The sequence below is a fragment of the Eumetopias jubatus genome, unplaced genomic scaffold (genome assembly GCF_037043125.1).
Source record: "Eumetopias jubatus isolate StellerSeaLion01/CBP00866 unplaced genomic scaffold, mEumJub1_p1.0 scaffold_17, whole genome shotgun sequence".
Lineage (NCBI taxonomy): Eukaryota > Metazoa > Chordata > Mammalia > Carnivora > Otariidae > Eumetopias > Eumetopias jubatus.
The window spans coordinates 65,309,933-65,332,476 of NW_028274823.1; the positions used below are offsets into that span (position 1 = coordinate 65,309,933).

Below are 22,544 nucleotides of genomic sequence, written 5' to 3' on the forward strand. Positions count from 1 at the left end.
TCTAAGCTGCAGTGTTCTCATCAGTAAAATGGGCATAGCTGTACTCACGCAGGATTGTGAAGCCTAGATACTGGATGCCAGCCGGGCACCCAGAGGGCTCTCAACAAACTAAAGGCACCATCCTCACCATCACTACCACCACCATCTTCATCATTGCTGCTGTGATCCAATTTGGAGACAATGGGATGGAGCAAACCCTTGTGAGGCTCTGGGACTCCTCAGGAAGAGGTAACAGATTGTTCACACCCAAAAGGAAACAGATAGTAACATTTTTTATTAAATATTACAGTGGATCAAAAAGTACAAAATATCTCTTGCCTGCTATGTGATTGGGAAACTATTGGCACGTAATACAGTATCAAAAGCAGTAATAAGTACAATTTGGAAAACATACAAAATTGAGTGTTTATAGTTTGGCTCAGCATTCTTCTGGTAGTGTTTAAACTAATGCAAAGGTTACTCAATAACCTCTCCATTGGGAAACTATGTAATATTACTGGGCCATGTTGCTATATACAAATAATCACCTTACAGAGCATAGAGGTTACATAGCTGGAATCACCAAAAGTATACAATATTTACAACACAGGAAAGTTTAAAAAAGTATAAACAGCCAAGAGATTATGCTGCTATTTTTCAGACATATTTCAACCATGGGGAGACAAGCAGAATATCAAATACATCAACAGCCAACACTGGAATTTAAGTGCTCAAGATAATCGTTGCAATGGTGTGGGTCTCACCAGGGCAAACTTGTTCCCATTTCTCTTTAAAACTGGGACAAGAGTGAAACTGGACCAGATGGGGCTTGGCTGACCACCACCAAATGTGACTTTGTGGGACAACAAGTGACGAGAAAGAAATGGTTCTCTTTGAAGGCACACTACATAAAATATTTTTGTGGGATCACCTCAAAATTTCCATCAGACACACCAACACACTGAAATACAGTACTTGAGAATTCATGCACCAGGTCAGAAAGTTGTAAAGACAACATTGAGTTTTAACAAACCCTTCTGTATATGCCCTGATAAACAAGTGAACTTAAGAGCTTCTAGCTAGTAAATAAATAAGTCAGTCCTGTGGCAAATATTACAAGTTCCAATCACTTACTAGAAGAATACTTAATTCTGAAACTCAGTTGGGCTGGGGTGGTTTTTTTGTTTCTTTTTGTTGTTTTTTTGGGTTTTTTTGAGTTGCCAAAAGTTAAACCAGAAGTTGCATGGAAAGGTTTTTTTTTTTTTTTTCCCCAATATTATTTAGAATCTCCAAATCTCCAGTAAATCACGGACTTAGTGCTATTTTGAATTGCAACATTTCTTGGAAGCCACGCTCAGTAAATAGATTTATGACTCCATTGCCAATTAGATTCCACAGTTTCCTTTACTAAACTACCAATAACAATGGTTTGATTGCACAAAGAAAGGCTTGTGCAATTCCATTTAATAATAAGGCCCCTTGAACTCAAACAATGCAAACAAAGCCCTATTTAAGACTTTTAAAAATGTAGTTCTCAGCCAATGAAGAATTCAATGGTCTTTTTGAAAGATTTCCAAGATCTCTGTTCGGAGTTTTAAAACAAATAACACACTGCTTCTGTTGGGAATGTATACCCCCATTTCTCTTTATTTGTCCTGATGTTTTGCCGAGGGTATGAGCTTCCTCAGACAGAAACAGTGACTCTCCTCTCGGAAGAGATGAGAAAAACAAAAGCTGGACTATGTTAACATTGTTTGAAAAATGGTGTGATCAAATTCCAACATGATGAAACCAGACTGAAATCACTGTAGCGGGGAAAACAAATGCCCATATTTCAAATGGGTAGGTGAGCTCCACCAGGGACAAGCGGGCCCCCATTTCTTGGAGAAACAAACTCCTAGAAACCATGCACGATCTAGCCCATGTCCGCTGCAGAAACACTGGAGATTCCGTGTTCTTCCATGTCGTCTGATTCTGCGACCATTCAATCTAGTGCAACTTTCTTCTAGGTGTCCTGGCTAGCCATTCGGCCAGCTAGAATTGAGATCTCTTTCCCCCTCTATCTTGTGCAATAGCAGGATAATCTGCACTCACACATTTATAATCTATATTCTACTAGTCTATCTATGGTTCTATTAAATATATATATATATGTAAATATATATATATATATATGTGAAATTCCACAGGAAGGTAAATAATTAATTGAAGCAAATGAACTCTTAACACTAGATCTCTACATTCTTTTGTTTCCACCTTTGGATATTAAGTATGTTACATTGAATATTTGGCTTCATATCATGGAGACATTTCAATACAAATGCACGGCATGCATGGCTTTGTGTAAGAGCCGCAGTGTCATTGTTTATCAGTTGTGATTATTTTGCAGTCGAGTTACCTACTTAGAAGTTGAAAATTGTCATCAATTTTCATAGAATTAAATATCTCAGAGGTAAAAGACTGGTTAACTACGGTTCTAATGTCTACTGGGAGTGTTGGGGGAGGGGAGGGTTGGCTGGGGAGTTCATCAAAGCAGTCGTATCAGCAGGGATGGGACTTGGAAAGAAAATCCACTCTGTATCGATGGACTTTCAACACGCTTAGAAAATGCATCCACCTTGATGTTACAGCTCAGCAGCAAATGGAATAATGCGGCAAGAATGACAATACACACTCTGCACATCTTTTGACTCCGTGAACAACTTGACCGTTTCTTCCAATGACAAAAGAAATCATAAAGTGGACCAACGTATTGCCAGGTGGTTAAAGACATGACGCATGCCACCAAGTGGGCATGCATCCACCCAAATCTAATGCCCCATAAACCCAAAGAAGATGACTTTCATTTGAAACGGGTAATCCAGCATGCCAATTCTCCCCAAAGATGTGGCCTGGGAGGTTCTTCTTGGGAACAACAAGAGACCAACTCGATGAAGGCAACGTGACTACCTATTACTCAAAAGACCACGGCCCAGGGAAGGTATCTGGTGCCTGGGCCTCCAGCCGCTCCTTCTCTTCCGGATAGTCGAGCTCCATCTTCTTCCCAACCCCCTTTCCCACACTGTTTAAAGGGATCAGTGCCAACACCAATGTAAATCATTTTGGCTTCTGTTCTAATTTCTGAAATTCCTAAAATATCTGTGCAGCCCACAAATATGTCCTCTAGACTCTTGTTATTCAGCAGCTTGCTGCCAGTGAGGTTTTTGTTTTTATGATTCCTCTGGTATGTAGGACAGTTTCACAGCCTAGATAAGGTAAGTACAATGCTCGATATTTTCACATAACCCAATACTTCAAAGCAAAGCATTTGGCCGGGTAAGCAGTGTATAAGCTCTTTCAACTATGCCATTTATGAGGAACAAAATCCTTAAGTTGCGGATCTGCAAAGGAACATTCTTTGCACTATTGTGTGCTCAACTGTTTCTTTTTCATTTGTTCCACTAGAATCAGTTGCTTCAATTTGTAAACAATAACTTTACCACCCAAAGCTGCTCAAAATGATAAGATGTGGAAAAATTACAGACACACATCAACAACTAGGACAGTCAGTCAGCCTTGAAAACAAAACAAAACAAAAACAAAAGACCTGCAAACAAAAGCGATACTGTTTAATTAAAAAAAAAAAAAAGAAAAAAAGGACAAGAAGGAACTGGGAGAAAATGGAACTACCTGTATATAAATTAGGTGAGCAAACAGTGATACGGGTAGTTTTAAGAAGCAAATATATACAGTCATTTTAACAGTGTTTACTTCTCTGGATTGTTTAATAGTGTCAAAATGAAAGATCTATTGAAGTTCCACTATACATTGCATTGATTGAACCTTGGAGAGTTTTAGGAAAAGAGGGGCATCCCTTGGCAAACGCTTGCCAGTCTTCCTTGCCCCTTCCTGTGAAATGCCTGCCCCTCCCCCTTTTTTTTGCCCAGATTGTTCCTGACCGTCGCAACTCAAGACGGGGTCTTCTAAATTCTCCCCGGACACGCATACATCCCTTCACGAGACCCTCGTGCCAAGTGACCCATCTCGGTGCAAGGGCATCTGTGTTGGAAGGAGCTCAAGACTGACCAGCCAAGGCTGGAGTCGTCCCAGAAAAATCAGGTATGTTCACCTCCCCTTCGCGGCCCCTTTGGCTGGGGCTGATCTCACCTCCCCAGGATTAGAAGAAATACTGCCTTCTAATTCTCCAAGCCGTCACCCCCAGGGCTGGGAGGGAAGCTCCGTTTAGGCACGCCGCGCCGGACGCCGGGCAGAGCTGGGCTTACAGTTTTGTACTGGGGTGTACGGACGACAGCTGAGAAGATGGGAAGGCAGCTTGAGGATTTATAGCAGCTAAAGGGTAAATGCTGTTGTGCAAAAGGTCCCCATACGAACTTCCTACGGGGGTGGCCGCGGCCAAGTGTCTGTAAAGCTGCTGAGAATTTGTCGGCGATGTAAAAATCCCCCGCTGCATCACAAGCGAGTGGAAAGCCAGGGGCTGCATGAGTGGAGAAAGCACGGTCTGGTTTTTCAAGTACTGCAGCGAGTGCGAATAGCCGGCCGGGAGCCTAGAGTTGAGGCCCGAGCCGCACAGGCTCCCGGAATACAGACCTGGGAAGATGGGGGAGGAGAGCGGAAGCTTGTGGCCTTCCGGCGCGCCCCCTGAATGGCCGCCGGGCGCCGCCTTGCTGCCGTCGCTCTCTGGCTCGGAGGCCGCCTTCTCCTTCCCACAGGCCTCCTTGGACGCGTCCAGGGGAGACACGGCCCGGGCCTTCTTCCCGGCGATCACCAGGTCCAGGTCCTCCAGGCTGCGCTTGATGGGCCGCGCGGCCCCAATGTTCTGAGGGCTGGCTTTCCGCTGCAGCACCGGGTGGACCATGCCTTCGATCTTCCTGAAGTTCTCCAGTCTCCCGTGCTGAGGTTTCCCTGACCGCGAGAGCGACTCGGCGTACTTTTTCGGGGCCGACATGGTCATGGGCGAAACTCGGCAGGCCTTGGGGTGGCAGTCCCGAGTCTGGCTGTTCATGACCTGGAACTGGGAGACGCCTTTGCTCTCCTGGGGCCCCGGCGCCGCGTGGGCCAGGCCCAGGACCTTGCCCGTGGGTTTGTGCAGGTTCTTGGGAAGGCTCAGATCCGTGGGCTGGTCGTCCGTGGGGGCTTCCGCCACCGCCGCCGCCTTCTTGTCTTGCAGATGCAGCGACGCGAGATAATTCACGTGGAGCTTCTCTTGGTGTTTGTGGGAAGGAAAAACACTGTTTTCCGCTTCCCTGTACATGTCCCTGCAGGCGTACTTGGATGTCTGCTCGTTGTGAAGATGGTGCTCCGTGTGTCGGTAGAGGCTGTGCAGGTGAGGAGACGAGTAGAAGTCGGCCAGGAAGCTGGGCATGTGGGAGTGGGGGAGCGACCTTTTCTCTAGGAGCTTCTCCTTGCCCTCCTGGATGTCTTGCTTCAGGACATAGGAGTCAGCAAGGGGGCTAAGGTGGTGCTTGGAGAAACTGCAGCGGTGGGGGTCCGATCGACCCAGCTTGTCATGCTTAAAAATGTCACTGATGCTCTTCCTCTCCTCCGCCGGCTTGCTTCTGAAACTCTGGACGTGCTGAATCACCGAGGGCCGGCTGACCGCCATGTGGTCAGTACCCTGGCCGTGGTGGGCCTGGGACAGACCCGAACACAGGTCATCCCTGGCCATCAGTTTCTTTTTGCTGATCAAAGGGGGTGGGGAGCCATAGGGGTAGCTGCTGGAGAGGCTGGCCCCACTCACTTGGGACAGAAGTTTCTTCTTGGCCAGTGGGGACATGATGCCGGGGTTGCCCCTCGAGTAGAGCAGAGGAGTGTAATTAAGTCCATGGTTCTCATTCATGGGCCCAGTCAAGTCTTTGTCTTTGAACATGTCAAATGACTGAACCACGAGGACCTTCGGGGTCTGCTTGAGCGCATTGTGGATGTCGTCGCTGCCCAGCTGGTCCACCTTCACGGTGCAGTTGGCGATGTAGTCCGCCATGGCGGGCAGCTTGTCATCCTCCAGCTCGCTCTGGTTTGCCAGGGGGGGCTGCGTGGTGGAGAAGCCAGGGAAGGGTGCTTCTTGGAGTTCACTTTCGGGGCTCTCGGTAAAACAGCAGGGCTGGGGGTCTTGTTTTGAGTCCACAAGAGCACTGGGAGAGGTGAGGGACTGTTTGCCAGCCCCCGGCACCAGGGCCGGACCCCTTTCAGGGGCCGCAGGGGCACTCGGGAGCGGAGGAGCAGGCTCCTTCTCTGCCACCTTCTCTGCCACCTTCTCACTGTTGGCACCTTGATCTGTGTCGTTGTCCTTTTCTGGGTCTGCTCTAGACCCCAGGGGCCTCGCTGCAAAATCCTGGTACCCTTCCATTTTTTTCTTCACGTCTGCTGCTGGGAGAGGCTCAGTGATGCTCTTCTGATTTAAAGTCTCTTGTTCCTTCTCTGGCTCTGATGAAACCTGATAAAATATTTCAAAAGGCAGTCAGAAGGAAGCCAAATGCATTGACACATTTTGCTATGAAACAAAATATTACACGCAGCAGTTTTTCCTTGAAAACAGGCTTGTCAGTCAGTTCAGGGAGTTTCTGTAAAGCTTTATTACCCCCCAATCACAGCTCTAAACAAAGAAATCTAAATTACGGAAACATTAGGGTAGAAACGCATATTCGCTCAAAGTCCCTTGTGAGACACCTATCAAAATAGCAAAGTGTTCTGTACTGATGGTATACAATCTTATCACTCCTTGATTCTCATATATAGTTTAATTCTGAGGTTGTTTTCTTGTCAAATCAGTCAATTATCCAAATGGGTTTTAAATTACATGTTGTGCTTTATGACACTTTGGAGAAAGATTTTTTTTTTTTTTTAAGCATCTCTCTTTCAAAAACCAACCAACCCCATGTCAACAACAAGCAACAAACTTACTATAACCCCTTGCCTTTCTCTGAGAGAGCAAATCCCATCCTAATGCGTTCAGTACGATGCAAAAAATTAGCAATGCGTAAGTGTTAATTTCTACTCAGCGCCATATGACATGCAGAAAATGCTAAAATACTGGAGAATTATGCAGATGCAACACCAGCCTGTCTACCTGAGGGACAGAGGGACTCGAAGTCCTCCTAGGCTGCAGCAAACTACATTTCTATTAAAGCTAAAAATGAAGTCATCAAAATGCAGGCAGTGAGCACCGCCCCAAATACAGCTTTTCTGCTCACTGGAATATGTTGTGGTCAATGAGATGGATGCTCTTTATGTGTCCCTATTGACCGAAGTTGTGGGCACAATTTGACCCATTCATTGCATTATGTAGCTGTGCAAAGTTTGACCTTAGAAGGTCATTTTAACTTTCCATCTGTGATCCAGCTGGCTGACAGGCCCTTTCAAAACTGTCATGCTGTCCTGACATGTCCTAGAGAACAGTCACTAAACAGTCGTATTGAGCTGGTCTTCTCCCCCAAAGCCCCCCCTCCCCCCCATCTCATCCCTTGAACGTTGTTCTTTGTTAAGAAGTGTTGAACATATTAACATCTTTGGGTAAGATTGAGGATGCTGGTGTAGGGATGCACAGAAACAGACATTTTAAGGAATCACACCCTTTCAGAGATGTTTCTCCTTAAATCTACTTGAAGATATCCCTGTCTTTTAGGGATGTGTTAGACCTAAGAGCTTTTGCTTATCGTCTTTCTTTTCTTCCCTCCCTCCCTTCCTCTCTCTCTCTCTCTCTCTCTCTCTTTCATACTAATAGCTGCCTTTTCCAGTACAAATATCATTGCTTGTTCTACATTAACAATCATCATTGGTCTCTTGAGCTTATGCATTACATGAAAATACAGAAAAATGAGTATAGCAAGGGAAAAAGGCAAATTGCATTTAAATGTTAGCTTCTGATGGGGCTGTGGTTTGAAGTGAAGCTACAGGGGATACCCAGTCTCATGGAAGTTTCTGTGACCTAGGCCGTTGGTTACATGGAGTTCTGTGGTTGTCGTTGGAAAACAGGTTTAGGGGGTCTCTGAAAGCTAGGCAGAAAAAAGTAAAGGACCCTTTTTCTAGGATGGCATTTAACGGTCTGCCTTGACATGTTACATGGTACCTTCCCACCAGGCAACTTGCAGTCTAGTGACCTGAAGACAGTGGGTTTGCCTGGCACAGCTTTATAAGCCCTCCTATCTCCATTGAGTTCACTGCTTTGTATTGAAAACATCAAAAATTAAAGAATAAAAACACCAATGACAGCAATAAAATCCAAACCCCCAACACACAGTCAATGAGAAGAAATACACCTGGTCAAACACAGGGGTCTATGTTGGAAGCGGGGAGCAATTCTTACCATACGGTTGACTTAGAGAGGGTGTGAGATTCCAGGTCATTCAGATGACCTGACAATGATACCCTTTGACACTCCAGACACTTACAATGCACCGAGGCATTGGGAACTATAAGAAACAGGGAGCCTGAAGGCTTTAAGGGTTTCTGTGAGCCGGAGGGAGCTGGGCCCTACTCTTGGCAATAGGCATCTCCCACGCTGATGGGCTTCAGGGCAATGGGCTGAGGATTCCTCCCCCACCTCACAAAACAACCATTTCAAACTTCATCCCCAAAGTGGAGCCACTCAGAGGTCAGCTGGCCTCTGGCCTCAGTTTGTCCTCTGGTGCTTTGGCAATGCTGTACATATGGTATCTAATAGAACTCACTGATCCAAAACCCTATAATAAATCACCAGGCCAACAGGATAAAGGAAGAATGGAATGTGAGCCTTAACTTGGAATTTCCTTGCTTTTGGCCATTTATGTTGCAAGCTTGCAGATGTTTAGAAATCTCTCTGCATCATCTTTTTTTCCCCCCATTTTTTTAATTATTAAAGCTTAGAATAATTATGAAACAAAAATAAAAACAACAAAAAAGTCTTTTCTTGGCATTCATAATATCTTCTTACACAGGAGTCAGTTGGGTAGGTTAATTTCTAGTTAGGAGGTTGGTGTGCATTGTGTGTGTGTGTGTGTGTGTGTGTTTCAAGCCAGTGTTTAATTAGGGAGTCTCTTATGTGTTCATTATAAACCTGATTTTTAGGGGGTGTTTAATATCAGCACCAAAATTCCCTCTGGGGTCGGATCCTAGAACATGCTGTCTCCAAATGTGGCTGCTAAGTTATTTCTTTCTTTTTTTTTTTTTTTTTTTTATGGGCAGCAGGGTTTTTTATTATTCATGTTGAAACAGAGCCCAGATCAGCCTCCATGACCGGCTGAACACTGACGGGTAATGGCTTCTACCAAAGAGCTGTCAGGGGCTGTGGGCAGCTGGGGCTGGTTTTAAAAGGTTCAGAAACTACCTGTTAACATGAGAGATAATAGTGGTTTCAGAGGAACAATTTCAAAATTCTCCTATAAATATGTACTTAAGATATTTCTAAATTGGTCTCAACCCAAGGCTGTTGCATGGAGGTCAATTATGGGAGGCAAAGGAGTCTCTGAAGTTTCGAGGATAGTCCTGCAGAGACATGGCCCCTCATTTCAACATCCCTCCTTGCTAGAACCCACAAAATGTTGTTTCAAAGTCATACCAGCTCCTCAGATAGACTGGCTGTGAAATGACAAAGAAGCCACATCTTTCACACTGGAGCCCCTTGGCTTCACAGAGCTGAAGCTCTGGCTCCTTCTATCTCAAAGCTGGCATTTGCTCTCAGTTTTCCACAGGATGTTCCCATCTTTCTAGATCCTATTCCTGACCTACCCCATTCAATAGCACGCACTGCCTTTCAGCTCCCGAGCAGACTGACAGATCCCCTCTCTGGGGAACTGTGAAGCTGAGATGGGGGCTGTTCTCAGTCTGGGGCTGCAGGGGTGCAGGGACCCGGCTGTGGATGCAGGGCTCCTGGGGACCCGACAGGACTGGTATTTCTGTGGAGGAGGGCGACTCACCTCTGATGATTCCTGGGGCTTCGGGGCATTCTCTTTTTCTTTCTTGCTCTTAGGGATTTCATGTTTGACGCGTTTGGGTCCTGATACTTTTGTTTTATTCTCATTTTCCTGTGAGCTGTTCTCCTGTTTCCGAGGTTTGATTGGAGGCAGGGGCTTATCTTCCTCTCCTTTAATAAACCTTTCATACGGCAGGATTAATCTGGAAGGGTATCAGAAGAGATGATCAATCACGGGAGGCAATTCTAGGAGCATCGAAGCTATTGGGGTTTAGTTTCTTTTCTCCATACAAACGGTTTATTGAAGGACTCCATCCCCAGTGACGCCAGTGCATTTCTAGAAATTCACTCCACAGTTCAGGGTTCTACTTCCTCGGTCCAAAACCAGAACCTGGTAACTTACACACTCTTTTGCAAGACACCTTTCTGGTTTTATGATCTATATACCAAAGATACCAATGGAAGCATCCAAAGTTAACGTCATTATCACAGCTCACGGAACCTGGCTAAGCGCTAACAACAGCACCATGGCATGATAGCAACACCCGCGATGGCTACCATCCATTTTATCATTCTTCCAACAGTTATTTATGGAGCATGTGTGCTCCGGGTTCCTGGCACTGAGATACAGCAGTGAACAAAACATTCAAAGGCCCTGACCTCATGAGGATGATATTCTAGGAGGTACTGGTATGCCCCAGGTTAATGTCCTAGTTACACTACGTAGATTATTCCGTGTAATCTCCACATCTTTGCTTCAGCATCACACCGTTTGTTAGAGATGGCATTTGAACCTCGTTCTGCCTGCCTCCAGAGTTTGTGTTTTCAGTCACATCAAAATATAAACCAGACACTTAAGATAAAGAGGCTAATGGGAGGCAAGCACAGTGAGGCTGAGAGACAGCTGTCTTCAACCGAGCTCTGAGGTGGGCAGGGGATTCCAGAATGAGCTCCATCTTGGGGTGCCAAACAAAAGAGGTCCCCGGGGAGAAGGAAGGCAGACAGACCACTCAAGCCCCAAAAATCAGAGGGCTGAAAAATTCAAGCACTTTAATTATATAACTTTTAAAACAAAGTACATAAAATTGTTCTAAAAAGAGAAACATCAAACAGCTCTAGTTTTAATCTGTTTTCCCTTTGCGACATAGCTCTTGATCTGAAAGGGAAAAATAGCTGATGTAATTAAAAGGGATGGATTGCATTACAATCTCAGTTTCAACTTCAATGATTAAAGTTTTTATAATGCATTTGGTATGATTAATGACTCACTGTGGGATTAATACAAGACTCAGCCTTAAAAATATGAACTTTAATACAGCAAACATAATTTGTTTTAAATAAGACAAGTTGACTCAATGAAGAAAATGTACTTGGCTTATAAACAACATAAATCTGTTCAAATATTGGGAACCCTAATTATTTTTAAACTAAGACTTCCAGGCAAAAACTTCTTTGGTTTGGGTATCTGTTAGCTATCCTGAAATTGGTTTCTAACCATGCAATCTGAATCTCAGCTCCTTAAACACACACAACTGTTCAGGTTTGTGAGTACAGACGTGGGGGCATTTGTGATAATATTTCAATGTTTAATGAAATACCAAGTAAATTATGGGAAAATGAAATCCCAATTTACAATGTATTAGAAACAAAATTCATTTAACTGAGCATGCTCGGACAAAGTATGTGCAAGGAGGCGTGAATAATAGTTTCGAGCCCTCCATCTGGCAGTGGGCCAGCCATGAAGATCAACACAGCCCATGGGGAATAGTTATCTTCAGATCCCATTACAAACTGAGTTTAAACATGTTACAGCTGCTAAAACTGGAAACTGTTCTCTCTATGTAGACTTACTAAAATAATATATGGCTGCCAAATACCTGCTTCCCACTGTAATATTACAGTTAATGTTTATATAATAAAAAGCATAACTAAGCAGAAGAAGAGAGAAAAAAGCAATCTTGTTCATACTTGAACTTATGCCGTCTCGTCTGTAAAGTCCCCAACCTTACCCCAATCCCTTTTATCTGCAGGGTTCTGCTGGGGACTTGATCCCCTTTAACATTGGCAGGTTGGGGATTTTTGTCTGGGAGCGAAAGGCATCGAATATTTTACATTGGAAAAAAAAGGTTTTAAATAGACTTTAATGAAAACATTTTTTATTGTTGGGACAGATAGGTTTGTTTTACTGGTGTTTGGTTGCCATGGGAACGCGAGCAGCACTGAAGTCTGGGTATTCCGACGTTGGCTGTTTGCTGGGACCACCCCTGCCCTTGACTTCATTCCTCATTGAGCCTGTGACACCTTGAGGAGCCCGCCTCTCAGAGAGTGGGGGCAGAAGGGGAGAGGAGGCAGAGAACTGGGTGGGGCACACACCCAGCCCGGGCCCCAGAGGACCCCTCACCTCCCCACCAGGCCCTCCAGAGGGGTGGGCGCTAAGGAGACTTGAATTTCCTCACACGACTTTGCCGATTCAAGAAGCAGGGCAACATTTCCATTTCACTCCTTTTTTTTTTTTCTTTCTTTCTTTCTTTCTTTCTTTCTTTCTTTCTTTCTTTCTTTCTTTTTTTTTTTCTTCTTCACTCAACTCAGCAGCTGGCTGGTCGACAGCAGTAAAAAATACATTTCACTTTGCTGGTCAAAGGCCTAAAGCCAGAAGCAGGAAATGTGGAATTAAATGTTTCTTGTATCTGGAAAGAGGCATGACTAAGGTAAAACTGAATCCAAACACAAGCCTTGCTTGTTCAAGACTTCCAGAGGGAGAGTCTATGTGAGCAAGTGAGTGTGTGGTGTGTGTGTGTGTGTGTGTAAAGGTCGATTGAGTGGTTCCACCCCCCCCCCCCCGCTTCTAAATCACTAAAAGATAATTATAGTGGCTCAGGGAAAAAAGGTTCCCAAAATAAAACAAGAAAGGCAGCAGCTAAAAGGAAACAAGTAGAAATATGACCAGCTAAGCCCTGAAGAACAGGGCACGGTCTCGCCCAGCACACAAACAATCGCTGTTCATATAGTGATTTCCGTTTGGTGCGATTTTCACTGAGTGTTTTTTCAGTTATCCTGTCACGGTACAACACAATTACCCCACAGGATATGATCTTATCATTTGATTATTAGAAGTTTTTACAGTGCAAGAGGATGAAAGCTATTATAGGTTTCTGAACATTTAAGCGTTTAGCGTACATGTGATACCATTACAAACAGGTTGGCCAATATTAAGGTCAACATTGCCCAATGCAGGAAGCCGAGGAGGTTCATACTGTATCAAGAATCTAGTATAATGCAACATGCCTGTGCCTTGCGGATGATTATTCCTCAAATATTTGTAGTACAACAAAGATTTAATCAGTTTCTAAACTATACAGATAAAAGCAAAAATGCACCCCAGCCCCCAAGAACTCATTACACAGGAGAAATATTTTCAATGGGCTGCAACTCTAAGAATGTGGGCTGGGTTTTAGGTGGGCGGAGGTAATGGGGAAGAGAAGCAATATATTCATTAGAAAATCCAGAGAGATTTTTACCCCTGATCTACATCTAGGAATTGAAAGCTAGGCAGATAAATGGGCCTTTATTATTATCCAGATTTCACATTTCAGATTAGCAAAATGCTTATTTACGAGGCCATTAATGGCTCTGAAATAGGTAAGCCATCATGTATTAAAAAATAACATCTTTCCATAGGCATAAGATTTGTAGCAGCATGAGATTTTATTTTTCCCTAGGAATAATACAAGAATAACATTTTCCACCCCAAAGCAGAAACAGTAGGGGGGCCTTTTGCTATCACCAAGATTCTTATTAAATTCAGTCACTGTGAAAGCAAGATTTTTTTTCTCCTTCTCCTTCTTTCTCTTTTTTCCCTTTTTTAAAATAAAGACGACTCAAAATCAACCCAAGTTAAAATTAACAAATCAATAGCATTATAACCTTGATTTATTAGCATCTGAGCCACTAAATTATCATCATACAAGAAATTGCTGGTTTGAAAAGATTTCGGCTTTGTTAAATCTCAAGTTAAATAATGGTGTGCCGTCTACTAGGTTTTTAGATCTGCCTCATCTGATATTATGAAAAATTCAATACATTTCTCTACAGCAGAATCAGGGGTCAGCAAATCTATTACTGTAATGTAAGTAATCTGGCAACCTGCCAACTCTTTCTCCCTTTTATTATTCTCTTTAAACACCAAGGCAGATGATTTTATATTTACAAATTCTAAAATCCTCCAGGGTCTTGCCTCTCTTTCTCAACAAAACCCGGCAGCCTCACACTCCAGAACTGTGTATGGCCCATGTCCTCATCATTTGCATTTCATACAAAAGAAGAAAAGACTCTTCATCTTTATTAGGCAGCCTTCCCCCTTCCCTCCCCATAGGCAGAGGGAAAATAATGTCAAATCTCATCTGAACGAGTAACCACTAATAATCTTCTGTATTGATTAATGCCTGCATGGAATGACTGAACTTTGGGGCCAAAACATTGAGCAAACAGTGCTTAGGAGGAGAAATGAGAATCCATCTATTTATAGAGCTCTGCAAAATGATATTATAATACTGTCTAGAACTGATTCAAATTTGAAGAGTTGGGGAAAGAAGCAGGAAATTTTTAGGGTTGTAGTTGATTCTCGAACTCACCCTCGCTACCCTGTAGACACTTTTAGGGCATCAGACGTGAAAAAGGCTAGGCCCAAAGATCTGCTGGTGCCCTTGGAACAGAATATCTTAAGGCCAGAGGGAAGAAAAGTTGGTGTGCATGTCAGGGCAAAAATGCTACTGCTATTCTTATACGTGTTAGGTTTTTTTCACAGTCGTAGAAAAGAAATGACATATTGGTTCCACTGGGGCTTCGGACCTGATCTGATCCCAAATGAAGTCATTATACCTCCGAGTTGATTCCAGGGTTGATAAATTCTAAGGCTTGGCCAGACATTTCCCTTCTCAGCCAGAAATTGAAAATATAACTTCACTGTGAAGTGTGGGAAGCAATCTTTCACCAAATATGGAGCCAATAGAAGGTATATTTTTCTTGTTTGAAGGTGATGTATGCATACTGGTTAAGGTTCCAAAAAGCATAGAAAGTGTCTGATCTCACATACAGTTCACCTCTCAGGGTTCCAGACCACGACCAAAATGGCAGAAGAGCCTTTGGGAGATAGGCACCAAGACCAAAGTCAAGCACACAAATGTGCTATGCCAGTGTGCACAAAAGTGGGATGTTTCCTCAGTGGGCACAACACTCACTGAGTACAAAAGAAACTTTGTCCCTGTCCTTTTAAAAGCCAGGCTCCATCTGAGAAAGATGTGGGCCCTGGGTAAAAGATCTCCTTGGTTTTGTGGCGTGAGTTCCTGTAAAGCAGAAAAAATAGTGTGCAGAGTGTGAGAAGCAAAATATCAGTAACCAAGAGAGCTGAGAAAGAGGTTGAGAAGCAAAATATCAGTAACCAAGAGAGCTGAGAAAGAGGTCTCCAGTATCCCCCTCCAACAGATGAAGAGGTGAATTGAAGGCTTTGAGCATCAAACCATGGAGGGACAGTCCATGCTGACATGTAAGTCACAGAGAATTGAGCCCAAGGCAGGACTCATGTGAGCCAAGAAAGCAACGGGAGAATGCCGCATGGATTCTGTATAAAAGACTTAGCTTAGATGAGCTCACCAAGGGTAAACTGTACCGAGCTCTTCAATGAGGAAGTGGGTATAAATCACATCATTTGTATTCTGTGTAAGATACCCAAAGGGCATGTGGCCCATTATTATCAACAACAATATATGGCCACTTGTCTTCGGAAAAGCTCTTTCTTGGGAAAATTACCTGCCGACCACTACCTACTCAAGAGGCAGTAGAAGGTGAATGAGAAACTTTTTTGAAGGCACTAATTCTGTCTCTTTGCCCCTGGAAGTGGTGGGAGAGTTGTTTCTTAGACCCATTAATGACTCTGACACCTTCCTCTATGGTCCTGGAGTGGCTGTAACCCTAAGCAAAGAAAGAAAAAAAGGAGCCTGGCCCCAGCTAGATGGCAACTCGATTCCTATAAAGGACTGTCAACATGAGAGAGGTAGCTTGAGGATGGAAGGACCCCTGAACTGGAGTTGCTTTCGTCTACGAGGATCTTGGTGAAAAGGTGAGGTGGGAGGGTGGGGAGGACAACTTCTGGTTGTTCTTATATATTGATTAGGCATTAAGATATTAATAGTGTCCACCATGTATTAAGTGCCTATTAATACCAGGCATTTTGTATACTTTACGTCCAACCATTACAAAAAGAAGTATATACAGATACATTATTTTATCCTCATTTCATGGATGAGGAAATTGAGGTTCAGAGTGAAATAACTAAATGACTAGTCAAAGGCATGCAGCTATCAAGTGCCAAAATTCGAGTTCAAACACAGATCGGCCTGCCTCTCTGAGCTGCCTTCATATCAGCAGGGCAGCGGTGCATTTTCATATCTTGTCTAAAAAGCACCACCAACGAGGAGGTATTGAACTGATCATCCGTGGCTTAAGAGAACCCTAAGCTCTTAAGGCACGAAAAAAATCAGGGTGAGCATTCTCCTTTTCTCAGAAGCCATTCCACAAAGAGTCAACCCATTACAACAGAAGCAGCCCTATGGCTCGGGCACTGGGCACAGTGCTCCTTTTACAAAACGCCAGGATAACTAGGCCAAGATTTTCTAAAAGGGGGGCAACTCTGGTTGGATCAGGAGAAACTCAAGAACCATATCCTCGATGAATTCCAGCCTGTAGCACTTAATTTTACACACACACTTGAGGTCATGGCCTCCTCAGCTAGAACGAAAGCTCCTCAGGGGCTTTGCTTCTATGATGCCTCCTTGCCACTTCTAAAAGAGCCTAGACCAATGTTAGCCCCATGCCTTTCAATTGAAGACCTTGGGATGGATTTCAGAAAGGCCGGCTTTATGCCCCAGGGATTAAAATACATGCTCACAACAGAGGACACAGACCATACACAGCACCCAGCCCTCCACAGTGCCAGCAGCAAAACAATGACTAACTCAGAATCAAGTTGCGTGGATCCATTTCAAGGGCGATGAACATTATTTCAAGATTAATAGACAAATGTAACTACAGTGTTTTCAACATAATGAGCACCCCACCAACGAAGGCAGGCAGTGTCCATTATGTAAAAACAAGCAAACAACTATGGCATTTGGGTCCCACGTATGTGAGATACCACAGGTTACAGAGCTTCTGAAATGGTCAACAATTCCCCCAAACATTTAGTATTTTGATCAAACTTTGTAATAACTTGTACAAAACCAAAATGTTCCAAGAGGTTTTCAGTGGAAGAGTTAAGGATATATTTTAATGGTAAACAATTACATTCTTCTATCATCTGATACTTTTTTTCTCCCTTTTTTGGAAACAGGCTCTCTGAATTTTCAATAGTTCCTTTGTGAAGGCATCTGTTACTCACGTAATTGAAAAGATGTTTGTGCAGTGGCATGCTTGAGAGTACAGTTATTTAATCTTAATGATAAAGCCCCGAGGACAGAAAATCATAAGTAGAAACCTCTTGTTATTTATCAAAAAGAAAAGGGGCTCAGACACCTAATCTATTCTCAAATTTAAATTCATGCTTGATGAAAACTATCAATAAAACATCGGACCTGCAAAGTTTCTTAAATACTATAGCCAGGTTCAAAGGGGTGAGTAGGGGGGAGGTAGGGAGAAAGCAAAAATGAGACAATAAAGGAGCCTGACAAAAACTGCTGTTTGGCAAGGTTTTTTTTGGGTCACACAAAGAGCTTGCTGTAGTTTACAGCACGACACACACACTTGATTAGTTTGTGCCCGAGGGTGTTTTTACACTCTAGAGTGTAAACTCCGACTTCTATTAATTACAACTTGCATTTAGAGGCAAATTTAAGAATTTTTAAATAGAGACTTTTTCAAAGGCTGTTTATTTTTTTTTCAAACAGAAACCAGTTTTTCTACTCCAGGGCCTGGCAAGGGCTTTGTTTTCCTTTGTAAAAGTTTCTTGAAATATCCAGGCATTGGAAAGGTATCAGAGCATTTTAAGCATGCTGAGTGATACAGAGGGAGGCTTTTGCTTATGAAGTTATCTGACTGTCCTTTCGGGAGAAATTCTGGAGGTCTCCAAGAACAAGCTTGATGGGGTGTAGATGGAAGAGCAGCGGCCGTGCCCCAGCCTGCCTGAATCTCGGCACCTTGTTCGATTTTCCCGGGGCTGCTGGCAGTGGATAAGAGCCAGGAAGCCTTCTGCGGGTTTGGGGAAAGGTTGATGAGAGGGTGTGTGTGGCAGTGCTGCAGATGGCTACTCGTTGTGCCCACTGGCCAGAGCCCCCATCACCGAGCCAGTGTTTAGAAAGGAGCTGCAAGTCCATAGACTGGTCAACCCCACCACGGGTGCCCATGGGTGAGGATGGGGCATGGTCTACCCATTGGACTTCGGGGCAAGACAGTCAATAGACACTGAGAAGATAAACTGTAATACCTGCCTTGGGTGTATGCAGTTTGGAAATTCAGCCTTAGTATTCACCTGACAGCTTCTTCTACCATCTTATTCCCTACCTCCTGACACACATTTCCTAGAGGAAACTATCCTTTTTGTTTGGATTTAATTTAATTCATTCAACCCCTAATCCCTGAGTCCCTGATATGTTCATGATGCTGTCCTGGGTGCACTGGGGAGACTCCAGGAAAGCAAGAGCCCATGATCCATGCCCTCAAAATTAGTATCTTCACTGGTCTTGAATTCAACAGCTGAATATTTTAGGCAATATATGATGATCCTCAAGTTATAACCTAACTCTTTAAGATCGAGTTCAAAGTCTAGATCCTCCTGGAAGACTTTGCTCATTCCAGCCGAAAATTCGCTCTTCCTTTTTGATCCCTGTTGAACTTGCTGTTTGTACCAATTACTTACTTACCTGAGGTTTTTTATAGCCTTAAGTATCTAACTCTCTTTCAGGTATGTATGGACTATGAGTCGGATCGTATGGTAAGTTAGGTAAGCCAAGGATCACAGCACCTTCCGGTTCTAATGAGTCGGTAGTAATGGCCTGGGGGTGCCATACTGAGAGGGGTTCTGAAGCTGAGCTTGGGCTCATGGAAAGCTGTTTCGTGTTCCCTTCACAATCTCTGCTATGAATGTGGTAGCATGGGCATCTCCTCATTGTCTGCCAGCCCTATTCCAGACTCTCTGCCTCATACGTTTTCATTATCCCAGAGGGTGCTGTGCACGTGGTAGATGTTCAAAAAACACCCATTGGCTCTTGAGGGCAGCAGCAAAGGAAAAAGGCAGTCACTCAAATGGCAAATCTATCCCACCCCAGAAAAAGAAACCAGCCGCTAGGAGAGGGCTTCTTACCAATTTCAAATGTAATCTTAGGCTATGTCGATAGAATGATCCCGCTACATCCCAAGAGGTACTATATGCCATATCTGGAATTGCTTTGGGTAGTCTGAGTAACACAGATCGGAGGCATCTATATGACAGCAGGCCAAGCTGGTGAAAATCCGTAAGTTGTGCTCTGAGGCATGGCTGAATGGACTAGGAGGACTTGAAGTGAAAGAGGAGTCAAGCTTATGGAGGCCCATCACCAAGGAAGTGGCATGCACTGAAAGTCAGCCTCAGAAGGCAAGGTCGGGTCAATGGGCAGCCACAGAAGGTGTCTTGCTCAGCATGTGGCAGAGTGTTTAGATGAAAAGCACCTTCAATGGTGGCTCTTCTTTCTTGCCCCCCAACCGCAGGGCATTTGTGCAGAGACTGGATTAGCCCAGTGCCAAAGATGGTTCAGTCCTCACAGAACTTGGCAGTCTATAGGCAACCTTTGCCCTGGGGTGTGTTTAGTTTAACTTGTGTAAAATATTTTCAGAAACCCTGGATCTAGTATTTGTAAGCCAGGTGACTTCACATAAAAGTTATCAAGAAAACATGGAAGGTCTGACAGTACTGAGCCTCCATCTGCCCAAGGCAATGGTGTTGGCTGATCCCACTGGGCCTCTCTGGCCTGGGCTATGTGTGCCAGCTTCCTACTGTCCTACCCGGCCACCTGCACCACCTCCCCCATAAACATCTGAGGTTGTGACCAGTGGTGTGGAGCCAGGCTCCCTCAGCGACCTGACAGGGAGGACTAGATTTTTTAAATTTCCTGTCTGTTGCCGACAGACACTTTTGTAAAATTCAGAATTCATGAAAATGAATTAGTAGAAAAATGAAATTTAAAGCAAGGCACATAAAATATAAGCCCCGATGTTTTATTAGTTTCAATGGACATAAAATTATCCCGGCAGACTGCTATGTAAGTATAACACTCATTTGTAACTGTTCTGTTCACACGGACACACACAGGCCAGAAAGCCTCACTTGAGGAACATGAGTCTAGAGGATGACTAAGGGACCTCTCAGATCTCAGACACTGAGATCTTGCCCGTGTCTTTCTGAACTGGGTCTTGATTAACTTTAGGGGTATCAAAATGAGCAAGACTTCATCACATCGTGTGCTGGACATAAAGACAGCTGTAACTCACCTTACTTTCCCCCTTGTTTACTTGCAACGTGATTAGCTGAATTCCTTAGAACTTGATATCTTTTTGGCATTTACCTTAATGCACGTATTTATCTTACTCAAAACGTGACCCTCCCACACTCTGCCTTCTACCTTCAGAGAAGGAAGGCAAGAGGTTTAGCTGACTGTCACTCGGGTTGTGCCCAGATGCGTCTGACTTGGGTCCGGCTCACCCCGAGTCATGGCGAAGGAAGGCACCCCAGCCCTGTGGCAGGACAGTCTTGCCTGGGGAGTGCTCATGGGAAAAGCAGAAGAAGAGAATTCTAAATTGGGCATTATGTATGTAAGAAGATAAAGCGTCGTTACTCATTTCCCCTGTAAACAAATACGTTTGTCTCTGATCTTGATTTTCTAAATACTCAGAAAAGCACATCATGAAGTCTTTTTGCCTTAATGCTCCTTTTTCCATCCTTAATGACAACTTCATGTACTCCTCAGACACACACTATACAATTCGTTCAGGAAAATTCACACCAGTAATCTGGTATTCTGTGTGAAGATTTTTTTTGCCTCTTGCATGTGCTTAAAAAACATTTTTCTAAAAAGGAAAACACATCTGCACGTGAAAACAAAGTCTTTAAAGTGAATCGCTATTCCAGAAAATCAAGCTAAGAGAATTCCATAAAAATAACGATTTTCCTTTTTTTTATTCCTTTCCTCAGAAAGGTGATTTGGGACACCTTAAATGGAGAGTCAGACAAGAAAGAAAATGCTCTACATAGAAGGGTCCCGCCCAGCCAGAGGTGGGCATTTTTCTCTGAGTTACAACCTATAGTAACTTTACTATAAATCCCAAGCAAGAAGTGTCCAGAATAACCACACTTCATGAGCTTTGCTGAGTTTGAGACATCCGCATAGCAACAGTCTCGCGATGGGGAAACATTAATGCTTTTTATATTGGTGATCAGCTGTAACATGAGCAATTAAGTACAGTACTAATGGACTATGGCCAGGAGCCTGGTACTAATATTAAAAACTGACAGAGATGAATAGGTTTGGAAGCAAAGCCAGGCTGACAAAGACATTTTTATGAAGTGCTTGGACCTATTTGATTTAAACCAATCACAGGCAAGTTTGGACGAGTCAGGCCTTCAGCGACAATGATGCATTCACAGGCATTGTACCATTTCTGCTGTGCCTTAAATAAAAACACCCATTGATTCTTTTCAACAACCCACACTTTCATTATTTCACTCATTAATAAACCAAAAGTGCCCAACTAATATACAAGTAATATTTACTGAGGAACCAGCTACTTTTTTCTTGTTGGAAAATGAAAACATTTACTGGAAACATGAACCGCACCACATGAAAAATAAATCAGTGATAATGCATAGTAGAGCACTCATTCCTTCTTCATCTTCGAAGGAAGCAAAGCTGGTGGTATGGAAATAGGAAAAGGACCATGTCTGTATATTGGGGTGAAAAGAAGAACACGAGATGACTGGTTGCACAGGATGAACTCGGTCACTCTGATTTGATGGGAAAGGTTTGAAACATGTCCACGGGCATCTCCCGACGAGATGTTTGCCCACAACATCCTGATCTTTTTCAACTTCTTGAACCTTCTTGAAAACGGTGGCCCTTCACCAATCTAGTCCTGTTTGTTTTGTGTTAGTGTAGCTTGTAACTAGCAAGAAGGAATGAAATCTGCTAAGTCCCTAAGCATAGTTTTAGCCAAGAGCTTCAGCCTCTTTGACCAAAGCAGAACACTTTCTCATCCCTGGGTCAGATCTGAGTGTCCTCTGCCCTTCTCTGAACCAGTAAAGAGAAGTAAGACGTAAGACAGCCAGAGAAGTTGCCCCCAGACTTTTCTCCTGATCACAACACATAGGAGCATAGGTGATTCCTTTCAGATCATGATTCACTCAAAATGAGTGAGACTGGTATAATTCTAAGTGGAGTCTCATTTTTTTTTAAAGATTTTATTTATTTACTTGAGAGAGAGAGAGAGAGAGAGCACGAGCGGGGGGAGGGAGAGGGTGAGGGAGAAGCAGACGCTCCACTGAGCAGGGACCCTGATGTGGGGGGCTAGATCCCAGGACTCTGGGATCATGACCTGAGCTGAATGAAGATAGCGGCTTAACCAACTAAGCCACGCAGGCGCCCCCTGGAGTCTCATTTTTTTTTTT

At 43.7% G+C, this 22,544-nt stretch overlaps 1 protein-coding gene across 2 annotated transcripts in view; it reads right to left on the reverse strand.

Annotated features, from left to right (window-relative positions):
- Nucleotides 1–254: 254 nt before the first annotated feature.
- Nucleotides 255–22,544, reverse strand: part of ARID5B (AT-rich interaction domain 5B) — a 176,756-nt gene continuing 154,466 nt past the window's right edge. For both annotated transcript variants that reach the window (XM_028123975.2, XM_028123976.2), the window contains 2 exons: nt 9,867–10,065; nt 255–6,409 (listed from right to left, as the gene is read on the reverse strand). In XM_028123975.2, coding sequence (XP_027979776.1) covers nt 4,238–6,409; nt 9,867–10,065 — 2,371 coding nt within the window. In that variant the 3' untranslated portion in view covers nt 255–4,237. The remainder of the gene's footprint in view (nt 6,410–9,866; nt 10,066–22,544) is intronic.